The sequence below is a fragment of the Crotalus tigris genome, unplaced genomic scaffold (assembly GCF_016545835.1).
Source record: "Crotalus tigris isolate CLP2741 ecotype Arizona unplaced genomic scaffold, ASM1654583v1 scf7180000019100.1392032, whole genome shotgun sequence".
Classification (NCBI taxonomy): Eukaryota; Metazoa; Chordata; class Lepidosauria; order Squamata; family Viperidae; genus Crotalus; species Crotalus tigris.
In genome coordinates, this window is record NW_024097375.1 from 134,647 (window position 1) to 149,159 (window position 14,513).

Below are 14,513 nucleotides of genomic sequence, written 5' to 3' on the forward strand. Positions count from 1 at the left end.
GGTTCTCAAGCAAAACTGCCACCAGCAGAAATAGTGGAGAAAAACCCTTTCAAAATCTTTTTATAGCTAAATTATTTAATATTCACTGAAAATAGGGCCAATGCTTTGTTTACATCTTTCCAAACCTTTAATAAAGAAAAATCAGTGTCACCTGACTGATACATTAATTTATTTGTTAGATCCTTCTAATTCAGCATTTTTTCCTCCATTTTTCCCCATAACAACAGGTCCTGTGAGAGTGGGTTGAGAGATACTGACTGCTCCAATGTCATGTCGTAGCTAAGAGAGGACCTGAACCTGGGTCTCTTTGAATCTAGTTGAATATTTTAATCATGATCTATGAGTTCTTAAATATTAACATTCTAAAGCAGTGAGACCAAGTGCCCAAAAACTGGCCCCACCCCCACTCCATCCCCTGCCTGCCCCGCCTCGCCCCCACCCCATCTCCACCCCACCTGCCCACAGGGCCACTCAATGCCTCCAGAGCCCGCCACAGATTTTCCAGGCAGCCCAGCAGCGCCATGGCGGCCATGCCCTCTGTCCGCGCCCCGCAGCATCAACTGTGTAGGATGGGGCGTGAGGGCAGAGTCTTGTCTACGCTGCCTGGCTGCCATGTCCTTGGCTGCACTGCTCTGGGGGCAAGTCTCCTCCAGGAGGGCTGCTGGTGAGGAGGGGGTCGTGGGGGGAGGCGAGGCTGGGGCAACTGCATGTATGCCCACAGAGAGGGCTCCGAGTGCCGCCTTTGGCACGCGTGCCATAGGTTCGCCACCACTGTTCTAAAGGATATTTTTGTACAATAAAATATCCCTCAAATTAAGCTTGATTCCTGGTGACTTTACCAGATTTTGGTTTTGTTTTTTTTGCAGTAATTAGAAATACTTTGCCATTGCCTTCTTCTAGTTATAAGTGAGGCTACAGCCTTTCACTTTCCTGGAGACCTCCCATTCAAATTACTAATTGGTTTGACCCAATTTAGCTTTTTTGTGATTAGCTAAAATGCTGCCAAGTGAGCTGTGCCTAAGATGAACTAAGCATGTATTAAATAACATTGCCAAGATGATGTCTTTCTTTTAAGGCAAACTTCAAAAGTTAGAAGAAATTATTTTAAAAAGTGGTACGCACCAATGTCTGACTGAATAAAGAGAGCTGTTTCTGCCATTCATCAACTCGTGGCTTGAGAGGGCCTACGTACCGTGAAGAGGCAATCGTTGCTATATTAATAGTACTATCATCTAGAATGACCTTAAAGAAAAAGTAAAACAACATCCTCAGTTCTGTCAATTGAACTTCCAGCGATACATGAGAGTTCAGTGTTTCTTAAAGGCTTTTGTCTTAGGACCCCTCCCACTTTCAAGAAGTATAGAGGACCCCCAAAGAACTTTTGCTTGCATGGGTTATATTTATCAATATTTACCTGCAGTGTGGGCCCGGGCCTGAAATAGTGCGTGGGCCTGGACTTGTGTGGGGCTGCCCCACTCCAATTTATGACTGTTATTCTGGGCTCAGTGGAGGTCATAAATTGAAAACTACCTGTATCTATTATTGGTTGCACACTATCTGAATAAAAATAGCTTTTAAAATGCATTTCTCTATATCCTTGTCCACCATCTAGATAAGTTTCAGACAGTTAGTATTTTGTTGTGTAATGGCTTCCCTGGATGCTGGCTTGGATATCAAAGAAGAGCTGGCTCTGGGGACTTCAGAGTGGGGTACAGAAGAGTGTCAGGAAGAAGCAGGGAATTCCGTACCTAGGAGGATGTGCAAGAGGAGGAAGAGAGGCCAGGAACCTCGTAAGGACTGTTGGGAGAGCGGCCGGACAAATGCCTGGCTGAAAAGGAGAAAGAAGAGAAACAACTGCCAGGAGACTCGGATGACCAGCTAGAAGTGTGGGGCAGAGAAGGGATGCAGCTGCAGTCAGTTAGCAAATATGAGGAGAAATTTCCTTCTCCACTGGATTCAGGGCGCACAGGGCCAAAAGGAGGTTGACAAGGCTACTTGCAAAGAGGCAGCCTCCTCGCTCCTAATGAGCTGCACTGGCTGGCAGCTACTTAGCCCAGCACATGGAGCAAAGCGATATTGGAGACAACCCATCCGTTTCCTGCTATGCATGTGCTCCAACTTTGTGACTTCCGTTTCCCTGATTCTGGACCTGCACCTTTTTTGCTGAACCTCATGACTAGACTTTGGAGCTTGTACTTTGGATTTTGGACTTGGGCTTTAGCTTTGTGTACTGTGCTTGGACTGTGGGCTTGTATCTGGACTGGACCTTTTGTGTGGGTTTACAGACTTGCTCTTTGCCTCCGGACTTGATACTGCTCAGGGCTTGGACTCATTGGGAACTGAATTTATTTCATGTGAGTGAGCCCTGGGGAGTAATATTAGGGGGCTTTCACAGCCTCAATAAAGATTTTAAACCCTTTTGGTGTGTGCATGTGTGAGCAGGACAAGACGCACTGTAAATACCAGAAGAATTATATATTTTCTCACTGACACTTGGTATGCTTGACTAATAAAATATGAATAGTAAAGGTATTAGTGACCAACAGGCCAACAAAAAGGAATTTTTATTTTAAAGCTGATTGATTTCACTGCACCTATATGGACTGCAATAGGTGATTGCTTTCCTAGACCCGAAAGGTAGAGAGTGGCATGGCACAGCGGTAAGGAAACTGTCCAGTGAGAGAACATAGTAGTCTGCTGTCTAGACTGAATATTTTACAAGTTTTTGCCAAATTTCTCAATATTGACTGAATAGAGACAGTTTGCTTTAAAAGCTAATTTAGTTTCTAACCTGGATGTCATCTGTGCCACCAAGGATGAAAACATCTTTTGAATCACGATGAGGAATTACAATGAATTCTGTTGTTTTCCAGGCATCTTCCACCTGGAAGAAAAAATTAATGCAATTCTGAATATAATTTTGACCAGCTGGAAGCATTCATACCTCATAAGCTTATCAGCAAATGAACAGCCTGCACAGCTAACCATATGAATGCATTTATGGTTTGTTTACATAGTTTATACACAGCTGCCTGAGATTATCCGTGAACCTGCTAAAAGAAATAAAGAAAGGCAACTATAGCCATCTCCACCACCAACAGGTTTGTTTGTTTGTTTGATAAAATGGATTATCATACATAGATAAAGTTAGTTGCTGAACAAATAAACATAGTTCTTGACATGATCACAATTGAGACACAACATCAGGTTGCTCAGCAAAGGGCCTATACCTGAGTGAGTTAGACCTGATTTTACAACCGATTGCCACGATTGTTCAATGAATCACCTCAATTGTTAAGGGAATCACATGGTAGTTAAGTGAATCTGGCTTCCCCCATTGACTTTGCTTGTCAGAAATTGACTGGAAGGGTCACAAATAAGAGATAATGTGACCCCAGGACATTGCAATCATCATAAATATATGCCAATTGCCAAGTGCCCACAATTTAATCCCGTGACAACAGGGACACTGCAATAGTTGTGAGTATGAGGACAGGTTGTAGGTCTTTTTTCAGCGCCATTGTAACTTCGAATGATAGTTAAGTACATAAGTCAAGGACTCCCCGTATGCATTGGAGGAGGGGGAGAAGTGAGACAGAATAAGAGCTAAAAACCATTTTCAATTTTGTCCGTAAGAAGCAAAACAAACAAACAAACAAACAAAAATGCTTGATAAATCACTCTTTAGAAAAATCCAGTTCGTAACAATTTATCATGAAACCTCAGATACCCACACTGGCAACATAACAACTATTATGTCTATTACTTTTCTGATTCTCTTATTCACGAAGTTTTTCTACTGATGCAACTACTGTAATTCAAGCAGTGAACTACTCAACATCTACTTGGAAGATTGTTGTGCTCTACCTTATGTTGTATTAGAGCAGTGGTTCTCAACCTGTGGGTCGGGACCCCATTTGGGGTCGAATGACCATTTAACGGGGGTTGCCAAACAACGCAGTCTGCCATTTTTTCCCCCTTTTCCTTAGCTGTGCTACTCCCTTTTATTCTATTGGCTTTTGAAAGCCAATAGAATAGACTCTCTTGAATAAAGTCTAATTCTATTGGCTTTCAAAAGCCAATAGGAATTGTCCAGGCTGTCTCTGCTCTGCTGAGCCTGCCAAAAGTCCCATTCTGCAAACGGTGCTGCACCAGTTGAATAGTCCTCGACTTACGACCGGTTGTGTAGTCCTCGACTTACTACCGGTTGGGGGTCGCGGCATTAAAAAGGTTGAGAACCACTGTATTAGAGATTGTTAAACTCCAAGTGAGTTCAATAAATATAGTATTGAAGCTTCAGTATAACCAATCAATACAACTTATTTCAGTCCAGGATGAGTAGTTTATATTGTATTAAAAGGTACCTTTTTGAGAATAATCTCCAGAGAAGCTTCTCCTGAAGCTTGTCCAGAAACATCTTGAATCTCCTGAGTATATTCAAAAGCATTGATCTGAGTAAGTCGCTCCAGGGTTAATGGATTTTCCATGTCTACTAATGGTGCACCAACTATTTGTTCCAGAATTGCCCAGTGTCTGGGTTTCAAAAAAGGATTTCTAAGATCTGTGATAACTGGAAGCTGAAAGAATTAGAAATGTATCAATACAGCTCAATTCACACACCTTTTCTGTTTCAGTAAACAATCGGATTAACCAACAGACTGTTACAACATAACAATAAACTATGATGAGTTCCATCCAGTCTTAAGAGGTTTCCAGGATGACTAGCTCATAATTTTCCAATACTTTAAATACATATTTAAATATAATCAGATTTGATTTGGCTTGCTCTATCTTTGGATTGCTCTATCTATCATATCTGTATTATTACAGGCTGTGGTTTTTGAATTTCTGTGCTAAAATAAATAGTTTGCTAACCATGTTAAACACTATTTATCCTTGTTCTTCCAATCTAGTCCATATATGAATGTCATTCATGCTGGTCCACAGGCCTACAGTCAGTGAATCTGAGCCTCCATGGGCCCTGATCTAACAAAAATCCCTTTATCCCTCTACTCAAATAGAAAATAAAATAATGTTCCTGATTTATTCTTCCCACTCCATCTCTTCCATTATCAACCATGCATTTGCCATTATTTATCCCCATAATGCAGGCACTTTAAAAACAAAATCCTTTCTAATAGGGTGCTTTATGTAGGATACTGGTGAGAGAAGACTCCTTGTTAAAACTGCATAGGAAATCTATCAACACGTAATTACATAACTAAGATAGCAATGCATTGCGCACAAAAATTTTTCTGAATGGCTCAATTATATGGCATGGTGTTAAATCTACTAAGCCCTTAGGAGCAGTGCTGGGAAAAGAGAAAGAAGAACAATTCTAAATGACATATTAGCAAACAATAAGATGTGGCAGCTCCATTTATATGAAGCTAAAGCACAATTGTGGAGTGGGGCAATAGAAGAAATTGATTGCAAAAAGTGTAACATCCAGGTTTCAGAAATTAAATTCTGAACCTATGTGCAGGTATGAAAAATGAGTTGGCATGGCCAGAATCATTTCTGGTAGAAAATAAATATTCTACATGGATTACTACTGAAGTTGCTGCCTTTCCAGATGGCAGAATTTTGATTCTAATGTAGTGAATTTCTTCTGCCTTTTTCCACTTTCTTCCTTTTGGCTCCCCTTTAAAACAACTGTAAGCAGTGGTGGGATTCAGCTGGTTCGCACCAATTTGGCAGAACCAGTAGCTAAATTTTTGTTGCCCAGACCCAGAATGGACTTCTGGAAGCGGCATCCACACAGAGAACCGGTTGTTCACATATTTGAATCCCACCACTGACAGTAAGTATATAAGAAAGTCTCTTTGGGGTCCTCATACTATCCAATGAAGAATGATGTGGTCTTTGAAGCTAGTATGAAATAGAATTTAGCCTTCAATATACCAAAAGACATTTTGGGTTGTTTTGCTGAAATAATATAACTAAAATGACTAATCCCTTTGCAGATCTTTAAGTTATATAATTAATGGAAAACAAGAATTTTAGAGTTAGATATCTGAATATGCTCTTGGTCACATCTTGGTAGCAACTTTACCATGGCACAATAGAACTCTGTCAACTAACTATTATGCTATGAAGTGGCCTAAAACTATGATCAGCAGTTTAAACCAAGATGTATGCACTATTTATTAATTCTCTCTACTCATATCTTGATTTATTCACATTTGATCTTGCTTCACTATTTATTCTGAAAGCACCTTACTCATCCACATCTTTTCTCTTTAACGCTGGATGTAATATTGTAAACATGAATCTGACTTGATGAATATTTCTGTATAATTCTCATTTCCTTTTAGTCATTTCCCTAATTCATTGCCCTGCTCACATTTTTTTTTTCATCTGAAAGTGTTTCTTTATATTACATTTTCAAATGGCCATTTGTACCTTTTCTTTCATCTTCTCCACCTTGTCCTTCAGTTGTGGGACAACGTTATTAGGTGGCAAGCCTTTTTCCAGCTGATTTACAAATTTAGCATATTTGGAAACTTGACCATTCAGCAATTCTGGATCCAAGCTATCAAATTTAGACTACGAAAAATACGTAAGCAAAAAAGTTATTACTTGAAAAACGTTTTAAATATTTGTGTTATAAGAAATGTACTTTAAAATAATCTACAAAAACCAAATCTTATACAGATATGAGCAGAAAAAAATACTAGATTTAGTGAAGTCAGTAGGATGCTTACTTAAAATTTAAATCTGAAAATTAAATGAAGAGCATTAAATTTCCATGTATATCTTTTTTTGAAACCAAGGAACGATATTCGCACCAAGGAAACCTGGTCCTTCTTGGAAGATGAGCGTGAGAAGAACCCATTCAGAATGAGAGATTTTTTTAATGAACTGTACAGTGGTTGGCCTTGGGTATTGTTCTTTCTTTTCTTTCATTGTTTTATGATTTTGTACTTTGGTCCTAGATGTTTACTGTGCTTCGTCGTTTTTAATTATTTTGTTTTCATGTTTCAAGACAACTGTAAGTTATTCAGAATCCCTTTAAAAAGTTAGATGGCCTCTTAAAACAAATTGATTTTTCTACCATAAAAAGATCTACTTGGGGCTGCCCTTAAAAAAAAAAAAACCTCATACAATACAGCTGGTTCAAAACACAGAGTCATACATACTTGTGGCTACTGTTGTTCACTATGTACAACCTAGGTTTTTCAGGCCCTGCATTAGCTGCTATTTGGTTTACAAATACAATTTCAAGTGGCATTTTTAATCTACAAAGTGCTTTATGGCTTGGCACTTGAATATCTGCAGAACCACTCCGCCCAAATCAGTACTGACCCAACCAGTTGGACTGCATAGAAAGAATCTGCTACTAAGGCCATATTTTGGAGAGGACCAGAGGGCTAAAGTGAAGAAGTACTTAGCAAAGAACTCTGGAATAACCTCCAGACGAGATCAAACTCGTTGCATCCTTATTAGCATTTTGGAATCTTTTGAAGACTTTGCATGATCCAGAGAAACTTGTTTGATTTTATTAAGCCATATTTATTGTTGTTGTTGTTTTGTTGTTATTGTTGTTCTTTGCAGGTTTTTTTTTTTTTGTTTGACTGCTGTTGCTTTATTATTTTATAATTGTATTACTGTGGATTTTTCATTTGGTTTTACACTATGTAAGCTGCTGGGAATCACATGATTGTGCCAGGATAGAAATGTGGAAAATAAATAAATAAAGCAATCACCTTGTACTCTCGGGTAAATTTATTTTATTTTTTTTTGTTCCGATGGACCTCTTTGAAATAAATAGAGGTACATAAAAAATAGGTAAAAAGCAGAGACTTTACATAATATTATTGCATTTCTCTTTGTTAAGGAAGAGAAATTCTTTGATTTCCATCAATTTTCCACTAAGTTTGCTCTACACTGATTGCCACATTTCATGTTATTCCTGAAAGGTTCATCTTTCAATATGACATTTAAGGGGCCTAAAAGTTTAGACCAGTGCTTCTCAACCTTTTTAATGCCACGACCCCCAACCGGTCGTAAGTCGAGGACTACTCAACCGGTCGCAAGTCAAGGACTACTCAACTGGTGCAGCACCGTTTGCAGAATGGGACTTTTGGCGGGCTCAGCAGGGCAGAGACAGCCTGGACAATTCCTATTGGCTTTTGAAAGCCAATAGAATTAGACTCTATTCAAGAGAGTCTATTCTATTGGCTTTCAAAAGCCAATAGAATAAAAAGGAGTAGCACAGCTAAGGAAAAGGGGGGAAAAAATGGTGGACTGCGTTGTTTGGCGACCCCCGTGAAATGGTCGTTCGACCCCAAATGGGGTCCCGACCCACAGGTTGAGAACCACTGGTTTAGACTGAAAAAGAGAAAGGACAGTCGCCTTTTCTAGACATAGGCTGCACTTTGGAACATGATTCCTGTCAGTACCATAGACTTCCTTCTTTGACAATTCCTGAGGTCTCTGGCTTCTATGAAAAATACATTTTGAATAAAATAAACTGCACGTTCGTGCTTATAGCCATCACATCCTTTTTTTATCTCCACAGCATGCTTCTTACTTTCGGGAAGGCCCAAGCAATATGATGGAACCGATGGAACCAGGCATTCTTCTGTTTGCCAACTGGCTGTCAAAACTTGGTTAAACCAGGAAAAAGAAGAAAAGGGAAGGAGAAGGACAAAGGACGAAGCTGCTATTAAATAAATAATAATAATAATAGTAATAGTAATAATAATAATAATAATAATGATGTTGTTGTTGTTGTTGGAAGGGACCTTGGAGGTCATCTAGTCCAACCCCCTGCTCAGGCAGGAACCCTACACCATTTCAAACAAATGGCTGTCCAGTCTCTTCTTAAAAACTTCCAGTGTTGGAGCTTCACCGCTTCTAGAGGCAGGTTGTTCCATTGGTTAATTGTTCTAACTGTCAGGAAGTTTCTCCTTAGTTCTAGGTTGCTTCTCTCCTTGATCAGTTTCCATCCGTTGCTTCTTGTCCTGCCTTCAGGGGCTTTGGAGAATAGCTTGACTCCCTCTTCTTTATGGCAACCCCTGAGATATTGGAAGACTGCTATCATGTCCCCCCTCGTCCTTCTCTTTGTTAAACTAGACATACCCAATTCCAGCAACCGTTCCTTACATGTTTTAGCCTCCAGTCCCCTAATCATCTTTGTTGCTCTTCTCTGTACTCTTTCTAGAGTCTCAGCATCAACAACAACTATGCATTCAATATAGTGAATTTATATAAAAAATAGGAAATGGATACTTTGCATTTCCTTGAAATTTATATACAATGTTATTAATAAAATATTCACAATCACACAGAAATATCTATATTTGAGAAATAACACTATTTTGTTTTTTGTTTATTAAGGGCCTTCTTATCTTCTTTTTAGTTGTTCTCTTTCAGATCAAGGTAACTTACAGTAAAAGCTAGGGAACCCAAAGAATAATTAAAGTAAATTTATTTTTATTTGGCCAGTAACACTTATGCCTCTCTTTAAAACCAAACTTCTTTAAATTGTTAAATCCTTACTTTATATGGATAATTTTAGATTCCAATATGCATAATTTACCTCCATCCAGTCTTCCTCAAGTACTGACCATTCAGAAAGAGAATCCCACAACAGTTGTTTCAACTTTAACTCTGCACAAACTTCCTCCAAAGTATCAAATTTTGTTATATCCACCTTTCAAGAAACAATTGAAATTATTGAATTACATTCATTTGAAGCCCATATGTTATAAAATATGGTACATATTTTAAGAAAATATACAGTACAAAATACTGATAAATCTGAAGAGGAAAGATCAATCCGTTTCAAATAATCAGTATATAAAGCTGGTGTTTCCATAATTATTTGCTATAAAATAGCATTAACTAGTTAAATCATGATCTCTGGCTTGCTTTTTTTTTTTTAAATAAGGCAGAATTCTCTGGAGATAAAATGAAATGGTAACTAAGTCTCCTAGTCAGAAAAAAAAGGAAAGAGGGAAGTAATGCTTTGCTAGGCCCATTGCAGCTTATGCTTGTATTGTATTATTAAATCACGTCTCAAAATAAGACTGTGCAAAAAAGAGAAGCATCATTTGTTTAGTGCTTAGGAAACAGCTCTACTTGAAATACTGTATAGAAACATTCGGCACAGTCTGCATTCTTACAAAGTAAAATTTGAAATGGTTTTCAAGTGGAAATTGAAACAACCTCTTTGTCCACTTGTTTTGCATGCCAGGATCACCAAAGAGGTAACATTCCATTTTACTTCCATGACTGCAAACTGCAGTCACCGTAGTAGCAATTTTTCTACTCAAAAACAAAACTGGTGTGTAAAACATATATATCAGCATAATTTTTAGCATTTAGCTGCCTTCTTTTACCTGTATTTATTTTTTTTCATTGCTTTTTCTTTTCTGTAGGCAAGGTTACTTGCAGACGGCTTATATAAACGCTAAATACTGACCTATAAGAACTCTAGCTTTTGCATTAAAAACAAAGCAATCATTGAATAGATAAGCTGGCGTTTGCAGACAGATTTCCTTACAACATTCTCAACAGTAGCAGGGACACAATTGCCTGTGGTGCAATAATAAGTTAGACTGACAAAAGGAGCCATGTCATGGCCATGATACAACAATGTATTGTGAAACTATTTATTTAATTCATCAAATTTATTTGCCACCCATGTCACGGCGAGATGTTTTCCAATACACACAAAACTATGCATTGTAAAACAATGTATTGTGTTCTAAAGAAAGATGTATGATTGATTTCATAGCCTCATGAGATGGATGGTCTAAAAAAAAACTGTTTGCACATGACTGAATTAGTCCAGATGTAATTTAAAACATATTGATTAGCATGGGGCTATTGTGGTTCCATACACTATTGTGAATTATGAATGAATATTTTTAATTAACCACAAATATTTATTCACTGCACACTTAAGAGCTGCATCCAGTTACCAAAGCTACTCCTGTATTTTCTCCTGTAGCTTTGTTAATTGCCCTGTGTTTAAGTAAACATTTGTGTGATTACTTCAATTCTTTCACATGACCCAGAAATGTAAGTGCTGAGTAGAATGCAGAAAAGAAATGAAAACACTCCCAAATCCCCAATAAAGAAATATTATTGGAGAGAGAGACCTTGGACAGTACATTATAACTGTATTCTGTTCAGCATTATATTATAAGAACCAGCAGGATTAGAATCAACAAACCATTTGCTATTGTTTCAATACAACCATTCTGGAATATGCAGAATTAGGATTAAATAAACTAAATAAGGGTATTAGGAATTCAAGCACTCTTTCCTAACTCTGATTTTATCATTGTGTCCCTATGAAATTGGTTAGGCTCAAGGCATTCAACATTCTACCACAGAGTGGGAATTTGAACCTAGCCCTCCTATTGCAGGCCAGGGTTACAAGTAATATAGTACACTATTTCATGGGACTTGTTTCATTTTGCAAAGCATAATTTAAACATCCATCTACAAACCAAAATGGAACTGTGGACAAATTACCTTGAAGTTTTTCTGATAGGATTTATACTGGAATGCCCGTTTTTGTATTTCATCAAGAACGGCTTGCAACTCACTTAGAACTATTTTTATTCTCTCTTGATCAGCATCTGCGTCCAGAATCTGAGGATCCTATTAAAAAAAATCAAAAGTCATTTTATAATCAGTTATCATTAAGGTTATATATAAATGTTGAACATCAAACTATTACAATTAAATCCAGTGAGGAGAGAGATTATATTCACAGTACAGTAGAATATAAATGCAATTATTTTTTTCTGCTTGATTTAATTCTTACTACAAAAAATACCATGTAACACTGATTAATTTTTCTCTATTATCAACTGAAAAAACAGCTAGGCAAACATTTATTTCAATACTTGATAAAAGAGCAGTTCAGTTGAGCAGGAATACATAATAAATGGATGGCTCTCAAGAACTCTATCACCTGCTCACACAGGGAAGCCAGAATTGGGAAGTCTTTTTCTCATGGCCCTGATTTTCCAAGAATGAGCTAGCAGACGTGTCAAACTCGCGACGTCACGTGACATCGCGCAACCTATCAGAGCTTTTTCCCCATTGCCGGCAATGGGATGGGCACAGTTTCATCATGACGCGTCTGGCCTGCGCACCGGCAGTTTGACACCCCTGAGTTAGAGGATGCTGTACATGCTGTTCAGCCTTCAAATTCTATCCAGATCTATCTATTTAAAGTGGGGCTGTAAAGGTTTTTCTATCACTTTTAATGTGTGTCTACCATTAAAATAGATTTTCTGAAGGAAATCAAATTTCATCATATTTCTTCATTCAAAAACTCAAAGTCCTTATGGAATACTTGATTTATGAATTTCCTTATACTGGATCCATTGGGTTTATCAGTTGCTTCGCTTGCTTCTTAGTCAAAGACTTTTCATTGCCTTTTTACCCAAAACATGTTTTTTAACATGTTAAAATATGATGCTAACCTTGAGAATTTTTGCTAGGAAAGCATGATTCTAGCACATAGCATGGCTTTCTAATTCATCTTGGGTTTAGCACACACAACTACCAAAACTAATAATAATAAATAATTAGTAAATAATAACAACAACTATATATTGCAAAGACCTGCAAATAAAAATAGAACGACTGTGGCAAAAGAAAGCACATGTAGTACCAATTGTAATAGGCCCATGGTGTAATCGCAAAACAACTGGAGGACCACTTGAACACCATTGGCATTGACAAAATGGGCATTGACCACCGGTCAGTTGTAAAAGGCAGCTTTATTTGGGACAGCTTACGTTTAACACTATAAAACATCAACATCTATCTATCACAAGTCCATGAGTAGGACTTGATAGCTGGATAAAAATGCAAATCCAGTTTAAACATCTGGCTGTGACGAACCATAATTCAGTAATTTATGGATTACAAAAAAAATATTAAATTAAATTAAATTAAATTAAACACCTGTGCTAGAAGTCTAACTTCTTTAACTTCTTCATTTAGATCATGAACATCTTCATCTAGAAGCTGGCAGAATTTAATAATGCTGGCATCTCTTTCACCCACAGATTTATCAATTGCATTACGAACAGCAACAATGGTTGGCTTCAAACTTGAAAACAAAGCAAAATCTTCAGGAGGAGTTGGTATAATATACTGTTCAATAAGCTGATACATCTTAGAAACCACTTTTGATTCATCGTCAAGAATTTCAATCTGAGGGAAGGTAAAAACAAATTATTTTTCCATTTTGTTTGCAAATACTTTGACAGGTTATCTTGCAATACTCAGTGATTCTAAATTGTTGTAAAATGCCACTTTAAATATAGGGCAAAAACGGATATAAAAATTGCTCCAAGAGATCAATGTTACCCACTGCGTATCCAAAAATCAGGTTCAAATGCACTCCTTCTTGCTCTCACTCTCTCTAGAGTGGGTAAGATAATTTCAATGACTTACCTGCTCATGATCACCCATGCCCTAGTAGTCACTTCCCATTTGGACTACTGCAATGTACTCTACAGGAGGACACACTTAAAAACTATTCAGAAACTTCAGGTAGTCCAGAATGCAGTAATGCATACAGTTTGAGGCGCCACACAGTTTGCCCCTACTATAGTGTTGCTATGCCAATTTCTTTCCAGGTGCAATTCAAGGTACTAGGCATTATCTTTAAAACCCTATATTGCACAGAGTCAGGTTGCTTGAGGGACTTCATTTCACTGGTCATATTCTCATCCAACTAGATTGGACTTGCTCCAGGTCCTCTCTATTAAGTGTTGTCATCTGGCAGGGATCTAGGAAGTGAGCCTTTTCTATAGCCAGGCCTACCCTATGAAACAACTTCCCCACTAACATATAGAGAGCCCCTTCCTTTTTTGCTTTTTGGACAAGCAAGACCTAGCTTTTCCCTTAGGCATTGGATTTAGCCAAATTCGTGCTATTCTGCAACAGGCGCTATTCTCCATTTTTAAGGAGGGTCCATTTGTTTGCGGAGCTTGGGAGACCTTCTTACAAAGGGATCCTCCTACAGGTGCACAAGAATGACACCTGCTTTACCGCAAGGCTGGCTCTGTAAGAAAGCTGGTTCCGTATTGGGCAGGACACATGTCTCAGAAGCTGCAAAAAAACAAAAAGGTAAGCAGAGTGCTGCTGGGTCTGGAACAGGCTGAATCCAGTAAGTTCCTGAGTGGGAAGGAATCTGCAACCGGCCTGATTTCTTCTTGGTCAGTTGGTGGAAAGGAAGCTGAAGGACTGTGGGAACTCTGAGGGCTAAGAAGTGGAGTCCGGATACCTCATGGATGGGGGGAAGCTTTGGGAGAGCCTGGGCAGTCAGGTCTGGGCCTGCACTAGGCCTCCCAGCGCCTCCCAAATTTGAGCCACTCTCTGCTCTGCTTAATAACCTGCTTGTTCGTTTAACGACAGCATCATGGAGAGCAGGGAGTGGGGGTCATTAAATACAGTCATCTTGCTTAATGGCCATCACCACTTGTGACCATAATGGGAAGGCTCCGTTGTAATCATAACTCAAGAAC

General features: G+C 38.4%; 1 protein-coding gene across 1 annotated transcript in view; it reads right to left on the reverse strand.

Annotated features, from left to right (window-relative positions):
- Positions 1-14,513, reverse strand: part of LOC120315406 (dynein heavy chain 6, axonemal-like) — a 169,826-nt gene that overhangs the window by 131,473 nt on the left and 23,840 nt on the right. Inside the window, exons 15-21 of the mRNA XM_039359700.1 lie at positions 12,943-13,194; positions 11,494-11,622; positions 9,548-9,661; positions 6,406-6,549; positions 4,365-4,577; positions 2,792-2,884; positions 1,123-1,242 (exon numbers count right to left, since the gene is read on the reverse strand). Coding sequence (XP_039215634.1) covers positions 1,123-1,242; positions 2,792-2,884; positions 4,365-4,577; positions 6,406-6,549; positions 9,548-9,661; positions 11,494-11,622; positions 12,943-13,194 — 1,065 coding nt within the window. The remainder of the gene's footprint in view (positions 1-1,122; positions 1,243-2,791; positions 2,885-4,364; positions 4,578-6,405; positions 6,550-9,547; positions 9,662-11,493; positions 11,623-12,942; positions 13,195-14,513) is intronic.